A 21,034-nucleotide genomic window follows, 5' to 3' on the forward strand; every position below is an offset into this window, starting at 1 on the left:
GGTTGCGGGATATCTAAGGGATCCTGCGGCCCCTCCCAATCCTCATCATCCATGCCTAACCTTCAGAATAGCACAGGTTGAATGGCACGGAGCATTGCGGCTACGTCTGCACCAGTTACGGCATTGGTGGACGCCTGACCGGCTCAGTGTCATCTGGAATGACGATGGGGAGGCACCGCCAGTGGGTGCCGGCCAGGTTGCGGGCTTTGACATCGGACCCGGCACCAGGGAAGGTTGCAGAGGTACGCTCGATGCCGGTCTGGATCCAGGTATGGATCCAAGAGTAAGCTGTGGCGCCGGGGCTCAAGCCCGAGCCATAGAACCCAGGGGATCTCCTTTAGCTGAGCCTGTGGAGCCTGAGGACGCACAAGCAGGGTCAGGCCACCCAAATAAGGTGCACATGGCCTCATAAAATTCTTTTATTTGGGCAGATTGGCGCGGAGCGAGGCCTTGAATGCCAAGGCTCCTCCATCTTGTCGCGGGACGAGGTCAAAGCATGCTTCGACTTCTTTTGCTTTTAATGATTCTTCTTACCTGACCACGCTGACTTCGAGGAAGAAGAATTTGATCCCCCGGAGCTGTGCGCAGACCCTACTCTCGACGGAGACCGAGAGCGAGATCGATGAGGCGACCTCTGTGGTGATGGATGCCAGGCCACAATTAGCTTTAGAGACCGCTCCCTCAAAACGTTCAGGGCCATGGTACTGCAATTGGAGCACAACTTTGCGTCATGGTCGCTCTCTAGGCACCAGAGACCATGATAGGCATGCCGTAGTGACAGGTGCCACATAGCTTAAACCCTGAGGTCTTTTTACTGGACATACCTACACACCAACAGGATTTGAGAAAATGTAAAAAAAATTCTGTCACAAAGTGACAAGGGGAAGCCCTCTTCGACGGAACTGCGCTGGCTGGCGGGGAAAAAAAAGAACTGACATCAGCGCCTATATAGACGAGGCGTACTTCACGACAAACCCGACACCTACAACGTCACGCAGAGTTGTCCAATACTACCTATTGGCATGCAGGGGTACTGCTATAAAAATTCTTCCAGATCCAGCCTGGAACTTCAAAAAATGTATTTGCGGCAAGATGTCTTTATCAGATACTGCACACACAGGACCTGTAGTGGCAGGTCTGATACATGTTTAAAGGGCTACTTGTGTGGGTGGCACAATCGGTGTTGCTGGCCCACTAGGAACATTTAATGTACAGGCCCTTGGTATATGGTATACCATCATCATCATAATCTTTATTTCGGTCACTTGGACCATAAAAGAATACAACTATATACAATTATTAATTATACAATAAAAAAGATTACAATTAGGTGGATAAAAAGAAACCATAAAACAGTCATGTAAAAATCATTCAAGGTTTTCATATAATCTTGTTAGACTTAATGTAACGATTTGGAGTGAACCACATAGCTGTTAGAAATTTAGCGACTGCAAATACAGTTGGGGCAGATAAATCTGTCTTTAGAATTCTATATGCTGGGTAGTAATTCCTAAAGCCTAGATTTTTAAGGAGTGGGATAAGCCAATAATTCCGGGGTATGTTATAAGCTGGGCAGAAAAATATAATGTGCAGGTCATTCTCTCGCAAATGTGCACATACTGGGCAGTTCACTGTAGAATGTATTTTTGACCAGTGTTCAGTGTGTGCCCTCAGGGGAAGAGTACCATAACGCCACTGCATGTATAGCTTCCTTGTTATTGGAGGGCCTACATCATCAAAGACGGGCTCTAAGTAATACAAATCTTTAATAACAAGGAAGTGATTGGCGTGTAGACTCAATTGTAACCCCTAACTTATGCTCATAATAAGCCTTTGCTAGAGATCTGCGGGATATCCTGCAACAAACATTTTCCGGATTAAGCCACAGATCTGGTCTTCCTAAAATTTCAAAGGTAGACTTGATGTATTTGAACCATGGTATTTGTGACACTTTAGGTAGGCGCAAGATCTCTACGAGTTCAGCCCTATAACTAGATAGCTCTGGCGAGCTCCAGATTTTGCGCCAAAAAGTCAAAGGTATAAGTCCCAACTCCTCCGTAATCGGTCTTAGGCCCAGGTCGAATCTTAGCGGGAGAAGTGGGGTGCTAGATGGTAAAGCTGCCAGTTGTCTTATGAAATTATTCTCAATTACCTGTAATTTCTGGTCGGCTGTATGCCCCCATATCTCACCCCCGTATGTTACTGCCCCTCTAGCCTGAGTTTTATAAATTTGGAGGGGTGGGCCAAATGGTTTATAGGTCGACCTGGATAACATCCTGCATATACCGCCCGTTAGCTGTGCCAATTTCATGCTTGCCTTGGTTCTGTGCGACTCCCAGGTCATAGTTTGGTTAAGGGTTACCCCCAAGTAGTCAAACATAGTAACCCACTCTAATCTGACATGCCCTATCATGGGGCTTGGACGGGTTGAGAGGGGTGGGTTGAAAATCATATACTTAGTTTTAGTTGCATTGATTTCCAATCCACGCCTCTCGCAAAAATTCGTAAACCCATCCAACACCCTTTGTATACCCATAGGGGATTTAGAGAAAAGCAGGGTGTCATCTGCAAACATAATTGCAGGCACCCTGCTGCCATTTAACTTGGGGGCATCAGTATTGTTTAACCCCGTCAGATAATTTATGACCCCGTCCACAAAGAGGCAGAACAGGGTCGGTGCGAGCACACAGCCCTGTCTGATCCCCGTGTCTACGGGGAAGCCATCAGAGAGGACACCCCCTCTGCAGCACCTCACCTTGGCAAAATTGCCCTGGTGTAATCTCATCAACATTGATAGAATATCAGCAGGGACACCTAGGTCCATTAAAACCATCCATAATTTATCCCTTGGTACTAAGTTAAACGCCGCTCGTAAGTCCACGAAGACCGTATACAGGGTGCCGCCCTCAATTAACGCGGTCTTCCAATATAAAAGATTAAGACGGAAGATCTGGTCTGTAGTTGAGACACCCTCTCTGAACCCGGCTTGGTACGGGCTCAGTATCTCCCGCTCCTCAATCCAATCCTGAAGGCGATTTAGTATCAGTCTACCGAAAAGCTTTTGGGGAACATCGATGAGACTGTTAGGTCTATAGTTGGATGGGAGCAGAGGCGATCCCTTTTTAAATATTGGGACGATCTCCGCTCCCAGGCAGGTATTTGGCACCTCCATACCGCCAAGGATAGAATTAAATAAGATCAATAGGTAGGGAGCGCAAATATCGGGTTCATGCTTGAATAAATCGCCCGGCAGGCCATCTAAACCGGGTGCTTTACCTGGTGCCAACCGTCCTATGGCAGCTCGGACCTCAGTTAATGTAAATGGGGCCCCTTTTGATTCATCCCTATCAAAATGAATGGAATTAGATCGAACACTATTAGATGCACTATATAAGGACTTAAAGTGATTTTGCCATACCATGGCTGAAATATTGGGCTCAATTGCGTTGGTCTGCGATTCAGATCCTGTATTCACAAAACGCCAAAATGCACAGGAATCTCCACTTGCCAAAGTAGTTGCAAGTTTCTCCCATTTGTCATGCTCCCATTCCTTTTTTGCATAACCGATCAGGCGTTTGTAAGCCGATCTCCTGGCCCTAATCTCATCAATCCCCCTCCCCTCCTTTATTGCGGCAAGAGATCAGTTTTTGCCTTACAGCATGTGGTGTTATACCAGGAGGGGCAAAGGAAACATCCATTAACCCCTTTTGGGGTGCTGAAAAGGATATCAGACACTGCTTGGATAAGATCCTCGTGTAGCATACCCCACAATTTAAGAATGTCGTGGGTGCTATATTGTTCTAGTAATACGAGGGCTTTTACGAGTGTGGGGATAACCCGGGCATAAAGCCTGGGTAGATTTTCTGGATTGGAAACTAATCTCTCCCACTTCACTCTTCGTCTGTTGCTCGTAAGCACTATTCCCATCTCAGGTGTCAGCCTCTGTTCCCTCCTGGCCTCATGACCAGGGAGGTTATATTCCATTTCCAAGGCGTTGTGGTCACTATCCGCCCTTGGGAATACCCGAAAGTCTCTAATAAGTGACCAGGAGGCCAATGGAACAAGAATATAATCCAATCGTGATTCCCTACCGCGTCTATTGTATGTGTGTTTCGGTGGGATGTCAGATTTTATCCGACCATTGCAGGCCCGGACGCCATATTTTAAAGTTAAAGATGTAATTTGGACAGCCAAGGGTGTCCATGCTCTTGGGCCCGATGCCTCCAAAGGGGGTATGGACCAAAGCGCGTCTTCCTCATGAGCCAAGCCATCCAATGGGCCGAGAAGCGGCTCATAGTGGCAATTTAAATCTCCTCCAATTAGGAAAGGAATACCATCGGGAATTTCGCTTAAAACATTCGCGAGCTCCTCTATGGTATGGGATTCTTGCCCACTGATTACTGGTCTGGAATAAACATTTACCAACAAAAGCCTGTTTGAATTTGGCCATTCCATTAGTACAACAAGAATGTCCTCCTTGCTGAGTGGGAGTAGAGCGGCCCTACATACCAAATCAACAGCCACCCAGGTTGAAAGTCCTCCCGAGGGACAACCCTTGCCCCCCCATTTCGCATGTACAGAAAATGTAGCATAGCCATGGTGTATCACCTCTTCTCGCACCCAAGTTTCCTGGAACATGCATATGTGTTTGCCCTCAATGTAAAAATTCCATTCTGGGCAGTGCAATTTGTTAGTTAAACCCGCCACATTCCAAGATAGTAATTTTAATGAGGAGGTGTTAACACTATCGATTAGTACATTTGAGGACGGGCCCCTGCTTAATTGCGGCCCCAATAGTGTATTAGTGTGTATATTAATATCTTGTGGCATCTCCACCTCCCCAGCAAAGACTGGGGGGGAAACAGGCCAGTTGGGTATCTCACCAGTAGTAGCGTTCTCCTCGAGGTTAACTTTCACTCCGGGGATAGGTGAGCAAAGTTCGAAAACCTTGGAGCCATAGTTTCCAATATCCTCCCCAGACCCCTTCTTGCTCTGTCAGTCTACCATATCTAAATCACTGTATCTGTTCTGAGTGGGAAAGTAATCAAGATGCTGTGTTCTAGTTGGGTAGGGGATTCTACTTTCTCTGTTACCCCATCTACCCCTTCTTCTCTGTACTAGTTCCCAGCCTTCTTCATCCTGGCCTTGTCTTAGTGGTGGATAGAAAAAAGATAGTGGTAGCACTTGGATTAGAGTCCCCTTATCACAGTATGGCCAGTTGCATATATAGGAAACAGTCAGAGGGTCCCTAAAATTGACCAGGACACAATCTCCGGCAATGGATTTCCTAGTACCACCAAGCCACGGGGCTCTTCTTACCATAAGGACCTCACTCCTTATTCCTTCAGGGAGGGGTCTATTTGTGGAAAGCCAATTGATGACCTTATTTTTAAGGGCTTCCACCGGTTCCCGCACAGAATGTTTTAATTTGGGAATGCCTGCCAAAATAATTATGTATGGACTTGCCTCTGGTGGTAAGTTGATTATCCTATGCTTACTATCATTACCATTATTCTGGCCCTCGTTTCCAATCACAGTCGATTTCTCCTTCGAGCTTGTACTTGTTGCATATTCTGGGGCTGGCGGATTAAATTGTAATGTGGGGGGTTGAGTTTGTGTGGGATTAGTCGCAAGGCCCGTCTCTTTAACTGGGGGGGCTATTTTAGCCATCTCACTGCTATGGCTCAACCCTATTCCTGGTAATTGGCTATCTTTAGTACGGGCAACTAATAAGTATGCCATTTCCTTTTCAATATTCTGCAGACAACTTTCCATTTTTACCAATCGCACTTCCAGCGGTTTGAGCATTATCCTCATCAAACTACGGATATCAGAGAGGGTAATATCCTCCTCCCCAGAAATTAAACTAGTACTGGGGGATTTCTGACTTATTGTATGGGAGGGTGGTGGCCTTTTTTTATGCGGCGAAATTTGCCTTTTAATAGTTGTACCATTTTTAATTCCCTCATTCGGGCTTGGATTTTTTGCAGTTTTACGCTTTCTCCCTCGAGGACTCTGCGCCCTCCTCTTACTTTTTGGAATAGCTCCCTCTCTCTCCCCCTGACTTGGCAATAAAGACTTGTGAACCCCAGTATTAAATCCCTCCATAGGGGGCAAGGTAGTATTGGGTGCAATTAGGGGTACGGGAGGCTTTAGTGGAGGGAAAGATATTATGCTGAAATCTACCGGGGACGAGATCACACAGTCAACATCAGATGCAGTGGAACCACTCGATCCAGCTATAACAGGCATATCATCTATTCCCCTAACCCCATCTGATGCTGGTGTACATTGCAGTCTCTGTTCAGGGGTAGTTACAGTAGCAAGGGGGCCCAGAGACGATCTGCTTACCCACTCAATTTCTTGGGAGATACGTCGTTCTAGTATGGTAATGTCGTCAATAAGTAATAAGCCAGCCTTAGCAAAATAAGTATCCAAGGTACCTTGCGGCTTCCCAGCAGCCAACATAGTCTTGCTTCTTGTCTCTCTTGAGGTCATTCTCCAAGTGTGGTATTTGGGTATATGCAGAGGAACAAGGGCAATCGTGAAACAATGGGAGTTGCCCGAGCCCGATCTCCACCGTTCTCGAACGGCCTCAAACGGCCCGCTCTTTGCCCGAGCGTCGACCCGTGATCGTCCCGCTAGCGCGTGAGCACAGATTGTGTTAAGTAGGGAGGAGGTGCGGAGGAGGAGCTGGCGGGAAGAGGCCCCAGGTGCAGCGGTGATTACCTCGCTATGCACACTGGTCCTCGCAGTCCCGCCGGCAGAAGAGCCACGCACACAAGCTCCCAAAGTGCAAGCAGGGTCCTTTTTGTGGCGAAGTTAGTAATCCCAATACGAAGTTCCACCAGGCACATTCCTCAGTCTATCAGCAGCGAGCGGCGAGCGGCTCCCGCGAAGCGGGGGCCGCGAGTCTTAAGTAGAGATGATGGGAGGAGCTGGCGGGAAGAGGCCCCAGGTGCAGCGGTGATTACCTCGCTATGCACACTGGTCCTCGCAGTCCCGCCGGCAGAAGAGCCACGCACACAAGCTCCCAAAGTGCAAGCAGGGTCCTTTTTGTGGCGAAGTTAGTAATCCCAATACGAAGTTCCACCAGGCACAATCCTCAGTCTATCAGCGGCGAGCGGCATACATATGGTATACCACTTTGTAATGGACTTACACATAATTTAAACATGCCAATTAGATATATGCCAATCAAACCATGTTTAGGGTAGTGGCACAAGCACTGTAGCACTGGTTAGCAGTGGTAAAGTGCACAGCTTCCTATGGCCAACATAAACTAATTTCAGCTATAAATGGAGGGAAGTAGGTAAAGATGTTTGGGACAAGACCACCCTATTAAGGACAGGTCCAACTAAAACCCTTAAGGATAAGCCTCTTACTTTCTGCAACAACCCAAATGTACTAACCACATTATTTAAGAACCCTTTGTAAGATTTGTAAAAGTTTGTTTGTATCAAAGATTTGGGAAAACGTTTTGGCCCTTGTGAGATCCAGCCTTCCATTTTGGGTGCTTTAAAATTTAAACCTCAATCATTACCAACAGTGATGCTTGACTTTTAGCATTCAAAAAAGCAACATAGATCCTTTTGTGCTTCCTACTCCTTCCAAGATTGTGAACAACATACCTCCATCCACCTTGGGGCCAGGGAAGTGTTACTTCGCGTGATCCAGATTGTTACATTTTGGGCACTGCACACAATTGCCTGAAACTGAATAAAACAAGAGTTGATGCTAGTGGGATTATGGTAACTTGGCACCTTTGACCATCAAGAACAATCAACAGAGCACTATAACACAAATGTGCATTAAGAAAAAACAATGGCACACATCATAACTAAACACGATGTGCATGTTGAGCTGTTTGACAGGGATTAAGTATAGCATTTAAACTCAAACCTTTAACAGAACTCCAAGAAAACATTATTAACAATTTGTTAAGCTGGGAAATGGAACAAATATCCTTCGGAATAGTTTCAAGCTGGAGATGTACCACTAAATTATTTAAGAATGGCAAATGTTTTCTGTCAATTAAGTCATTTCTTACTTGTGCAGCTGTTTGTATGCCCCTCATTATAGGAGGTTTTGGTGTTTGTTTATAATCTGTGAAATTTTTACCTGGGCGACATTTTTGTAATTCCTAGGCCTCAAGAGGACAAACATGGCAGATTGTCTTTGGTGGGTCTGAGAAAGAGTAATTTATTAATGAACAAGCTGCCTGTGAAAGCGCTAGGTCCCAACCAATGTGAAGCTTTGGTGTCTTCTACTAGATGGAAATGTGTGGGTTTGGTAGGTTTCCCTAGATGGCTGCCTAGCCCGGGGCCAAAAACCCAGGTGACCCCCTTGCAAAACCAGGTCATTTTGTGATGTGTATCCACAATATGTGAAATGCTAAGTGCTAGGAAATTTGTGGCAGCCCAGTGATCCCACAACTAAATTTGAACTTTGCAGAGGATTGTGGGTAGGAAAACAATTGGGGTCCATGCAAGCCATACCTCCCTGGTGTCAACTTTTCAGAAATGTGTGGGCTTGGTAGGTTTCCCTAGATGGCCGCTGAGCCCCTTGCAAAAAACCATGTTGTTTTGTTATAGTTAGGTAGGCACCTGTGTTTTTAGTCTTTTGCTTGAAAACATTTAGGGGAACCTAAAAACCCCAGACATTTTTAAAAACTAGACACAGTGGGAGCCCAGGGAGGTGTGACTTGCATTGATCCACTCAAACTTTTATTTCCAAGAATCCGCTGCAAACCTCAAATTTAGATGAAAATTCACATTTTCGGCTAATATCTATGTGGAAAAGTCATGGAATCACCACACAGCACACGTTTCCTATCACTCAGCCTTCCCCTCAGTCTTCCGATAAAAATTATACCTTACCTTTGTAAATGGGCCAAGTGCCTATGACATGGAAGGACCAAAAATGTGTAGAGATTGAGGGGGCCAAACCCAGGTCTAAAAGGGCAGCTTTTTTATATGCTTTTAGGCTGATACTACTTTGAGCACCCACACAAGTGAGGCATCATTTTTCTCAGGAGACCAAGGGGAATTCTGTGTGGTAGGACATTTGTGCCTGTGGGGTGATCCTTCAACTTACTTACACCGAAATGTGAGGAAAATGTGACTTTTAAGTATACTTGAGGTTTGCAGGGGATTCTGGAAGAGGAAACCCTGAGGGATCCATGCAAGTTACACCACCTGCCAATAGTTAGTACATGCACACCAACATCCTTGTACACCACTAGTCAAGTGCCAACCATGCACAGTGCCAGCCAACCACCATCCACTTACACCACCAGCCAAATGCTATCCATACACACAGTCAGCAAAGCAATATCCATGCACACCACCACCCAAGTGCCACCCACACACTCTGACAGCCAAGCACCATCCCCGCACATTGCCAGCCAAGCAGGCACTGGGAACAGCAACAAGCCCTGGCAGATTGCTGCTCGACCGGCCCTGGGAGGGGGGGCGTGCTAGTAAAAAGCACCACCCCGCTTTTTTTTACTGGGGCCCCATTTTGCAGCACTGAACCAGCCCCAAATGACAAAACCAACTACCACGGGCAGGAAAACACACCCACCCCTCCAGCCCACCGGGGAAATGCCCAGTGCCCACTACAGCCAGTTCAGCCCTGCAGCCAAGTACCATCCATGGACACTGCAAGCCAAGCACCAGTCCACATAAACTGCCAGCCAAGTGCCTGTCCATGCACACCACCAGGCAAGCGCCAATCCACACACACCATCAACAAGCGCGAGTCTACCCACACCATTAGCCAAGTACAGGTCCACACACACTGCAAGCAATGGAAAATAAGCGCACATGCATCTACAATGTTTCTGTTTCTAACTAAACAGCTTGGTGTGAATCGTGATGACCCACTGCTTAGAAAACAATGTGAGATTTCTTCATGCAAATGGATTTGCTCTTATAAAACAGCATTTGGTTACAATTTTTAATGAACTTTCACTCTGTAATGAAAAAGATCAATACCTGTTACCTAAAACAGTATTTGCTGTGGCCTTGTTGCCCTAAACCTTCTCTACTGGGGCAATAGTATGAAAGGGTGAGTTCATTCACAGGCAGACGAGTTAACTCCTACTGTAAATTACTCAGATGCATTACTTTCCTGTCTCCTGCATCCACTTCCCCATTCCACAAAAGCCCCATTACAGTGTCTCACTCAATTTACCACCTTCAAGTGCCCCAAAGCAATGTCCCCCCAAAGCACCACATGCCTACTGTACCTGTACTACCGAAGGCGCCTAGATACCACCTGTCTGAATTCCCCATTTGCTGCAGCTTGTTGACTCCTGTTGTGTTGGCATGTTTGAAATAGTAAGCAAGCACAATCTCCCCCCAAACAAGAAGCCTAAAGCTAGCCCAAGGCCTTCCACGAAAAGCCCCAAAAGAGCCTAGCCCTCCACAATCATCAGACGGAGCATCATGAACATTAAATAAACAATGCATTCTCATGACTAAATAAAACATAAAAGTAACATGATCTAACATGATTTAACACCATGCTCAGTAACATTTGCAGAAAGTCAAATACTTCTAAACTGCAGCACAGAAGTGACATCACACTAGAGACACGATCAAGCCCACTTTAAACACTGCTTTACAAGTTAAAATCAAAACAACCATTCCCAAGATGCACTGTGCAGGTGACTCAAATGTCGGTATGTTTGAAGGGGCTGCTCTTGACACGGGATCAATAAAAGTTTATTTATTCACAGGCAGCAGAGTTAATTCCTACTGTGAATTACCCAGATGTTTTACTTTAGTGTCTCCTGTGTTCACTTCCCCATTCCACAGAAGACCCATTGCCGTGTTTCCCTCAATTAACATCTTGCAAGTGCCCTAAAGCACTGACACCCCAAGGCACCATTTGCCTATAGTACATGTCCTCCCATTGGCGGCTAGATACCACCGATCTGTCTGTCTGGATTACCCATTTGCTGCTGCTTGCTGACTCCTGCTATGTAGCCAGGTTTGAAATAGTAAGCAAGCAAAATCCCCCCAAAACATAAAGCCGAAAGCTATCCCAAGGCCTTGCATGAGAAACTCATAAAGAGCCTAGCCCTCGAAAATCAACAGACAGAGCATCATCAACTTTAAATAAACAATGTATTCTCTTGACTGAACAAAACAGTAATGTAACATGATTTAACATGATTTAATACCATGCTCTGATACATTTCCTGAAAGTCAAATACTTCTAGACTGCAGCACATGAATTACTTCACATTAGAGACATGATCAAGCCCACTTTAAACACTACTTTAAAAGTTAAAATCAAAACTACCATTCCCAAGATGCAATGTGCAGGTGACTCAAATGTCAGTGTGTTGGAAGGGGCTGCTCATGACATGGGATCAATAAGAATTAATGCCCTGAACCTTCTCTGCTGGGAAAATATTATGAAAAAGTGTGTTATTTCACAGGCAGCAGAGTTAACTCCAACTGTGAACTACCCAGAAGTGTTTCTTTCCTGTCTCCTGCGTTCACTTCTGAATTCACAGAAGCTCCATTACAGTGTCTCAATCAATTAACCTCCTGCAAGTGCCCCAAAGCACTGTCCCCCCAAATCACCATTTGCCTTCTGTATATGTCCTCCCTTTGGTGCCTAAATACCACCTTTCAGTCTAAATTCCCCATTTGCTGCTGCTTGTTGACTCCTGCTGTGTTGCCAGGTTTGAAATAGTAAGCAAGCAAAGTCCCCACGAAACAAAAAGCCTAAAGCTAGCCCAGGGCTTTCCATAAGAAACCCAAATAGAGCCTAGTCCTCCAAGATCATCAGACGGAGCATCATGAAATCTAAATAAACAATGTATTCTCATGACTGAATAAAACAGTAATGTAACATGATTTAACACCATGCTCGATAACATTTGCAGAAAATCTAATACTTCTAGACTGCAGCACAGAAATGACATCACAGTAGAGAAAGGATTGTGCCCACTTCAAACACTGCTTTACAAGTTAAACTCAAAACAACCATTCCCAAGATTCTTTGTGCAGGTGACGCAAATGTTCTCCCGATGTTGCCTAGATACCAACTATCTGTCTGAATTCCCCATTTGCTGCAGCTTGTTGACTCCTGTTGTGTTGGCATGTTTGAAATAGTAAGCAAGCACAATCCCCTCCAAACAAGAAGCCTAAAGCTAGCCCAAGGCCTTCCACGGGAAGCCCAAATAGAGCCTAGCCCTCCACAATCATCAGACGGAGCATTATGAACATTAAATAAACGATGGATTCTCATGACTAAATAAAACATGATGTAACATGATTTAACATGATTTAACACCATGCTCAATAACATTTGCAGAAAGTCAAATACTTCTAGACTGCAGCACAGAAATTACGGCATAGTAGAGACATGATTGTGCCCAATTTGAACACTGCTTTACAAGCTAAAATCAAAACTAACTTTCCCAAGATGCATTGTGCAGGTGACTCAAATGTCAATGTGTTTGAAGGGGCTACTCATGACATGGGATCAATAAACGTTTGTTTATTCACAGGCAGTAGAGTTAACTTCTACTGTGAATTACCCAGATGTTTTACTTTAGTGTCTTCTGTGTTCACTTCCCCATTCCACAGAAGCCCCATTTCCGTGTTTCCCTCAATTAACATCCTGCAAATGCCCTAAAGCACTGACACCCCAAAGCACCATTTGCCTATTTTACGTGTCCTCCCTTTGGCCGCTATATATCACCTATCTGTCTGTCTGGATTACCCATTTGCTGCTGCTTGTTGATTCCTGCTGTGTAGGTAGGTTTGAAATAGTAAGCAAACACAATACTCCCCAAAACATAAAGCCTAAAGCTATTCGAAGGCCTTCCATGAGAAGCCCAAAAAGAGCCCTCCAAAATTGACAGACAGAGCATCATGAACTTTAAATAAACAATGTATTCTAATGACTGAATAAAACATTAAAGTAACATGATTTAACATGTTTTAACATCATGCTCAGTAACATTTGCAGAAAGTCAAATACTTCTAGACTGCAGCACAGAAATGACCTCACATTAGAGACAAGATCGCGCCCACTTTAAACACTGCTTTACATGTTATATAAAAAATACCATTCCCAAGATGCACTGTGCAGGTGACTCAAATGTCAGTGTTTTTGAAGGGGCTACTCATGACATGGGATCAATAAGCAAAACACACAAGATGATGGACGGAATGTTGCACATTGGCAAAACATTCACCCCCAGTCACAGATCTGGGTTTAATCCATCGTTATTTTGCTCACCACGCCACCCCAGTACAGACATGGCCATATGCAAATCAGTCTTGACCCTGCGCCTCATGGGAACAGTCCAGCCCGAACTGCCAAGCCATGTCTTCCCTGGACCGGAATCAAGCATCCTAGGACCGGTTTCGGGGTTTCACCCCTCTTCAGCCAGGATAGCTTGACTCCAGTGGCGTAGTGAGCACGGGACCCACGTCTGGGCATACCCATCCCACATAGGGCGAACAGCAAAACACACAAGATGATGGACGGAATGTTGCACATTGGGATCAATGAGCATCAATGCCCTGAACCTTCTCTGCTGGGCCAATAGTATGAAAAAGTGTGTTTATTCACAGGCAGCAGAGTTAACTCTGACTGTGAACTACTCAGATGCATTTCTTTCCTGTCTCCTGCATTCACTTCCCCATTCACAGAAGCTCCATTACAGTGTCTAAATCAATGAACCTCCTACGAGTGCCCTAAAGCACTGTCCCCCCAAATTATCATTTGCCTATTGTACATGTCCTCCCTTTGGCGCCTATATACCACCTATCTGTCTGAATTCCCCATTTACCGAGGCTTGTTGATGCCTCCTGAGTTGCCAGGTTAGAAATAGTAAGCAAGCACAATCCCCCAAACAAAAAGCATAAAGCTAGCCCAAGACCTTCCATAAGAAACCAAAAAAGAGCCTAGCCCTCAAAAATCATTTGGCGGTGCATCATGAACATTAAATAAACAATGTATTCTCATGACTAAATAAAACATTAATGTAACATGATTAAACACCATGCTCAGTAACATTTGCAGAAAGTCAAATACTTCTAGACTGCAGCACAGAAATAACGTCACAGTAGAGGCAGGATTGTGCCCACTTTAAACACTGCTTTACAAGTTAAAACTCAAAACTACCATTTCCAAGATTCATTGTGCAGGTGACTCAAATGTCAGTGAGTCCGAAGAGGCTGCTCATGACATGGGATCAATAAGCATTAATGCCCTAAACTTCTCTGCTGCTGCAATAGTATGAAACATCGTGTTTATTCACAGGAAGCAGAGTTAACTACTACTGTGAATTACCTAGATGTATTTATTCCTGTCTCCTGCGTTCAATTCCCCATTACACAGAAGCCCCATTAAAGTGTATCACTCAATTTACCTCCTGCAAGTGCCCCAAAGCACTATCCCCCCCAAAGCACCATTTGCCTACTGTACCTGTTCTCCCGAAGGCGCCTAGATTCCACCTATCTGTTTGATGTCCCCGTTTGCTGCTGCTTGTTGATTCCTGCTTTGTTGCCAGGTTTGAAATAGTAAGCAAGCACAATCCCCCAAACAAAAAGCCTAAAGCTAGGCCAAGGCCTTCCATAAGACGTCCAAAAAGATCCTAGCCCTCCAAGATCATCAGATGGAGCATCAAGAACTTTAAATAAACAATGCATTCTCACGACTAAATAAAACATTAATGTAACATGCTTAAAAGCATACTCAGTAACATTTGCAGAAAGTCAAGTACTTCTAGACTGCAGCACAAAATATTTGTGTTTCACATCCTGAAACTTCCATTTGATTTTTACAGGTTTTATTTGTATATTAATATTTAAATAACGGAAATGTCATTATTCAAATGAATATTGCAGATTTTTCATCTGTTATCGGATTAGCCTAATTCATCCACTTACCACTTTGCAAACTATTGTACATTTGTATATGCATTTACTTTCAAATACTCAACACGTTTTGCATACCCATTACAAGATGGCCACCGGACTGCCATTGCCTGGAGTCCCTTTTTTCGTTATGGTTGGCTAAATACCCTCCTTCACACTATTTATCCTGCAACTGGTAAAACGTATATCCCCTCTACTATTTAGTCTATGTCCAGCTAAACAGCAAAGATTATGTAATATTTAGCCAGCCGCTTGGTAAATTGCAGAGATGTTGTACTATTTTGCTGGCAGGCAGGTAAATAGGAACTCCTTTCCTTTTTTGTTACAGGATTGTGATGATGTATCGATTTTTGGCATGCAGAAGTGATATTTACAGTTATAACTGGTCAACTCTGTCAGTTTAAGTCAGATATTTTGCTGATTCGTCCTTCAGCTTCAAAATAATGAATGTGACTTGATCAAAAATATCAGAAAATTTTGAAAACCTTTATGAGGGAGGTTGCAAATGTATCAAAACTGAAAAAAACATTTTCCTTGTGTGAGGAGAGAAGTGTGGTAACCATATATCTCTGTTTTGCTTCTCTAAGGACCTCAATAAGTAAACATTTTGACTCAATCATATTTTGGAGATAGTATATACAATGACTTGCCAGGTATGATTCATCACATTTACAACGGGATCTAAGCCTACGGAAGGATTTAATAGTTGCTGCTAAAGAATAAAAAGTGCAATACTGAGAAACAACACTATTTTAAAACACTTGAGACCAATAGGGACACATCTTTCCATGATGTATTAATAAATTGTCAGTCTTTTGGTATAGAACATATAGTCTTCATGATTATTGCTGAAACTGGTTAAAATATGAAGCCTAAAAACACAGATAGTGATTATGTGGTATTTAGTCTGTCATCAGCTTTTCTATTATAGGTTTAGAAGTTCTCTTACCTTCTCTCTCTCCATTGGAGGTATGTGAGTGCAGTAAACAAAAGCAAGCACTAGCTAAGCACGGAGTATAGCACTATATAGACTCCCACAGTAGTTTATCAACCACGTATCAAGTCTCAAAGCTAAGAAATGTCTTTTGGTGCCTCATTCTAGAATTCTGAGCCATGAGATAATAATGGGTGTATCGGGGTTCTACTATTATTACACAATAACCAGACTAGACTAACACAGGTGTCCTTGACAACCAGAGAGATGCAGCCTGGCTGCAGGATTCAAAGCTTCCACAGAACTCGAAGTTTACAAGGAAACATTACTAACAGTTTATTAGAATGGGCAATGCAAGCCACATTCTTTGGTATAGTTTCAAGCAGCGCATTTACCACCAATTTCTTTAAGAATGGCAAATGTTTTCTGTCCTTTGAGTCATTTCTTTCTTCTGCAGCTGTTTGCATGCCCCTCATTGAGGGGTTCTCTGGTATTTGCAATCTGTTGAATTGTTGGTTGGGAGAGGTTCTGTAATTCGTAGGGCTCAAGACAAAATGGAAGATTGTCTTTGGTGAAAAAACTGTCTGTGAAAGGGCTAGATCCCTATCAATAGCACATTGGTTCTTCCTGGTAGGAGAACTGGGAGACTAAATAAAAAGCTTCTGTGAGGAACCCTTCAGAGCAACATGAATTTATTATCCATGGAGAGTTCCTTATCAGGATGGACAGAATTGAAATGGTGACTTGATGCTTCTTTCACTGATCAGGCTGGGCGTAGGCGAGACTGATGCTGTATAATGTTATAAACAAATGTTAGTTTCAAATCTAGATTATATTTGCCAATGGGCTGCACATTATTTGTATGGCTTTCATTTTTAGAACCGAAGCTGGTCAGTCAGATTGCTAAATTAGAGCAGACATGAAAGGGTTACTTCTTGAGTTGTCCTGTAAATAGAGAATAATCTGCCAGCATCTCAGTGCTAGGCAAAGGGCTAAATCACACATGGGTTCTAACAGAGGAATAGAACCCCCAATCCTTACACAACTTAGTGTCCCATAATTGATCAACAATGTATGTATAATGTTGAGTTATACTTGCTGGGTGTAGTGTCTTGCTGTACACTTTCTAGTGTTCCAGAAATGTCCTCTGTCAAAACCCATACCCATTCATCACAGGCGTCACCAGTCAAGGGACCCTGCCAATAAAAGGGGCTGGGTGCACATGCTCTGGACCAGTTAATGTACCATATACCTGGCGTAAGTGTCATCCTTGATACCGCATGCAGGCCTAGGGCACAAGACCCTACAATGGAAACGAAAGGATCTGACCTTGTGTATATGCTGACAGCTGTCTTGTCGTTACTTTTAGGAGGAAATGTAGCCAGAGCATAATGCCCCCCTGGAGAACAGCAACTAAGGCCACCCAGCGCATACATTGGCCTCCACCAGTAAGGCCCCAGCAGCCACCACCTGCCATGAGCCAACAGATTGACTAGCCCTGGAGAGAGACCTGAAAATGGGTAGAGTGCTGCAGCTAGTACTGTGGGCCCTCAATGCTTGAGGAGCATACATGATGCCAACTTAGCATGGGAGAGGCGACCCACAATATCAAGACCATCCATGAGAGGCTGTGCATCCCCCTGCTGCCACCACTCGGAATGGAAGACCGGGTGGTATCTCTTGCCAATTGCATTATGCCTGCTATATCCCTGGCCATGCAAATGATCAACAGGAGAGCCAGGCCAGTAGCTGCCCGAAGCATGGCTGGAAGCCCGCCAGTGGGCCCCCAGCTCTCCGAGTGATGCCTTGCAGGTGAGGGAAGTGTGGAGCAGCTGCTGCTGCATCCTGTGTGAGCATCAACCCCCCCTGAAGTGATAAGGCGTGGGCATGCATGGTAAGGCAGGGCCCATAGCACCGGGAATGCTGCTGTGGCCTCTACTTGAAGAGGCACCTCCAACCAGGGCGAAGTGTATGATGACACCCGACAGGTGTTAGTTGTTTGAACAGATGAGCCTCCCTGCGACACCTGCAATGTGAGCCTCACCCCCCGGTCTGCAACTCCATCCCTTGCACGGTCTGTGATTGCAGGGAAACCACCACCACGGGGAGAGAAGGACATTCCCACAGAAGCCCAGCTGCTTTAGAGCTGTGACCTGTCTGCAGAGAAGGGAACATGGCTGCAGCGCCATCTAGCTGCAGACCAGTGAATTGCACCAGCACTGCACATAGCCCCACACTTCCATTTGAGTAAGGCTGGCGCCTGCGTCATCAGAGAGACTGCTGCGACTGTCGTGGCCTGAGTGGTCGCTGCAATCATTCCATCGTACAGCTATTCGTGGTGCTATGAACTAGACACTGCAAAAAAAAAAAGAAAGTACTTGCACTAGCAGTGCCTGCGTGGTCGACATGACCTGCAGAGTCAGAGACTGAAAATGGAGCACTGCCGCACCTGCAGTACTGAGCCAGTACCTGCATCTCAAGCCCCCCGCTTGGCCTACAAATCTCTTTCCTCACTGAAAGAATTGGCAGAAATATTTAAGAAAATGGCTGGCTGGAAAGCACTTGACTGTTCCTGACTGACCAGTGGACAGATTTCATGGGGTAACCGATAATACCTCAAATGATCTGTGTGGCAGTGACTGGTGCTTAAACATCGGAACCTATATCTTCAAAAACCCCATCCACAGCTAGCAGAATAAGAGCATAATCATCCTACCCAATTGTAATGCTCATTCTCCAACCCCTTCCATTGCAGGGGCAACCTATCAAAACCAAAAGTATGATTGCAGGTACTCCTGACTGACTATCACATTGACTTCTTGGGTTATGATGGAAAATTGGCTTCCAAGTCTCCTTGCGACTCTTGATACCTTGGTCAACAAAGAGACATATAGAAGGGGTACCCCAGAGCATAATTATCAGTTGCATTAAAGATGGAAATGCCCAGCCAGGCTTACGATTTGAAATTCGTACATTGAGGATGGTGTGTCGAGGCACCAAAAGGCTTTACCTTGGTGGTGCATGGGCGTTCTCATTCAACCACCCATGTGTTTTATGCAAATGTCTATCAACAAAGAACTGTATATGGGGATTTGATCCAAAATCCTGCATCTCCTCGATGCAGGCGTAAGGTGGAGAAATGCTTTAATTTCCGCTTGTTTTTCCCTCCTTCCATTTGTACAGCATTCTACAGCACACATACAAAGTGGGAAACACCTTAAACATTGTTTGATATGCCTGTCACAACCTAGACACCCACGCACTATAGCACAAGGGTGCCTACGTTGGTGCATGGCAGCCAAAATTGCGCCAGCACAGGGAAGAACAGAACATCTCCAGTTAGTGTAAATATGCTTCCGTTCTACTCTCTCCCATTCACTCAAAGCAGCACAGCAACTTTATTTGCTGTACTGGGCTACATGAATTTTTAGTAAATCTGGTCTTATGTGTAGCTCTCTCATGAAGTAGCATGGATTTTAACTTACAGTTACAGTGCTTGGTAGTTGGGCAGGCAACAGCAAATCAGTGCCCATGTAATAAACAAAATTTGTATTTCTAACTAAACAGCTTGTTGTAGATTGGTTTGACCCACTGCTTAGAAGACAATGAGAGATTTCTGCATAAAAATGGGTTTGTGGTTTTAAAAAGCATTTGGATACAGCTGTTGACGAACTATCACCCTATAATGAAGGAGATCCATTTGTGTTACACAAAACAGTATTTGCTGCTGGGTGGTTCAAGACCCAAACGTTTAAACTGTGCTAAACGTTTACCATGTCAGGAACTCTCTGGTCCAAAAGGTTCACTACAATACTCCGGATCATACCTAGGCAACCATAGTTCAGCTGTTTCAATATTATAGAATGGGCAGAGGCAGTGCAAATGTATACAGAGTTTGCCACTATGGGTGACAAAAGAATTGAAGACCTGGCAGAGTGGACCAATGGTGCAGCTACTGTTGGCTCCACCAAACACTGGACTGCTTTGAATGGCTAGAAATTGAGGCATCAAGGGCTTGATGAACCTTAACAAAGTGGAGTATTAAGAGAAGATGAAAGGCACACGAAGGTAAGACCCTAGAGCAATAGAATGGAAAAAAGTTTAAACTTAGTAGGGATTATTGACAGTCAGAGCATGCTAGACATATAAGTACTTGTAAATGAAGGGCTCGAAGATGTGTCTGTGGGAAGAGTTATCATGTTGCGGGACGAGAAAATGGTAGCACACAACTAGTACGATTTTTGCTGGTCAGGTGCAAGAAGAGATCCCTGTACAATTTAAGAATGAAGATGTAAATAGAGCAGGAGGTGGGTGCAACATGCAATGCAAAGGCGGTATCTCATCAAGGAGTCATCCATGTATGACTGGGAGAAGAAACTTTGGGGGTTATTACAGTGTGTCCATAAATATTATAGGTTCTCGGAAAAACATGCCTTGCTGTCCTCTAAGAAAGTATAGGGGAGACTCTGACTTATGTGACAAAGGGCAGCTAAAATATTTGGAATTTGTTCAGACATTTTCCAATATTTCAATATTCATTTTAAAATCAGTGATTACAATGTCCACACACATTCACAATAACTATATAAATTATTTGGTACGACTAAGCTTCACTAACAAGGGATATCAATGGTCATCAGTGCGGTTGCAACTATTGTACCTCAAATTCTTTTAAACACTATCATCAGTGAAGAACTGGCAAAAGGTTCAAACAGGGTTTGGCTCTGTAGTTTACAGGGTTAGGAGACAGATTTAGAGACTCTTCACTCCTAGATTCTAGTAAGGGTGTTCCTAAGGACTCTAACATTCAAGGTGGAAGTAACTACGCAGAGTCTCCAACCACAAGATACAGTGGCCGATTCACAGAACTAACTTAAGACAAAATCCTAAACTTATTACTTTTGGTATTCACAGAAGGCATTTAGTAGTAGTAAAGTTAGAATTTTGTCTTAAGTTTGACTTAAGACAAACTTAAGACAAAATCCTAACTTAAGTTTGTCTAAAGTCTGTCTTAAGTCTGTCTTAAGTCTGTCTTAAGTTTGTCTTAAGTCAAACTTAAGACAAAATACTAACTTTACTACTACTAAATGCCTTCTGTGAATTCCAAAAGTAGTAAGTTTAGGATTTTGTCTTAAGTTAGTTCTGTGAACCGGGCCCACAGTTTCAGGCAGAAGGCTGACAAATG

At 44.3% G+C, this 21,034-nt stretch overlaps 1 protein-coding gene across 2 annotated transcripts in view; it reads right to left on the reverse strand.

The window, feature by feature from the left end:
• The window catches only part of LOC146802513 (uncharacterized), a 139,098-nt gene that overhangs the window by 46,337 nt on the left and 71,727 nt on the right, over positions 1–21,034 (reverse strand). For both annotated transcript variants that reach the window (XM_085620443.1, XM_085620442.1), the window contains exon 3: positions 7,632–7,715. In XM_085620443.1, coding sequence (XP_085476569.1) covers positions 7,632–7,715 — 84 coding nt within the window. The remainder of the gene's footprint in view (positions 1–7,631; positions 7,716–21,034) is intronic.

The sequence above is a fragment of the Triturus cristatus genome, chromosome 8 (assembly GCF_964204655.1).
Source record: "Triturus cristatus chromosome 8, aTriCri1.1, whole genome shotgun sequence".
NCBI classification, from domain to species: Eukaryota; Metazoa; Chordata; class Amphibia; order Caudata; family Salamandridae; genus Triturus; species Triturus cristatus.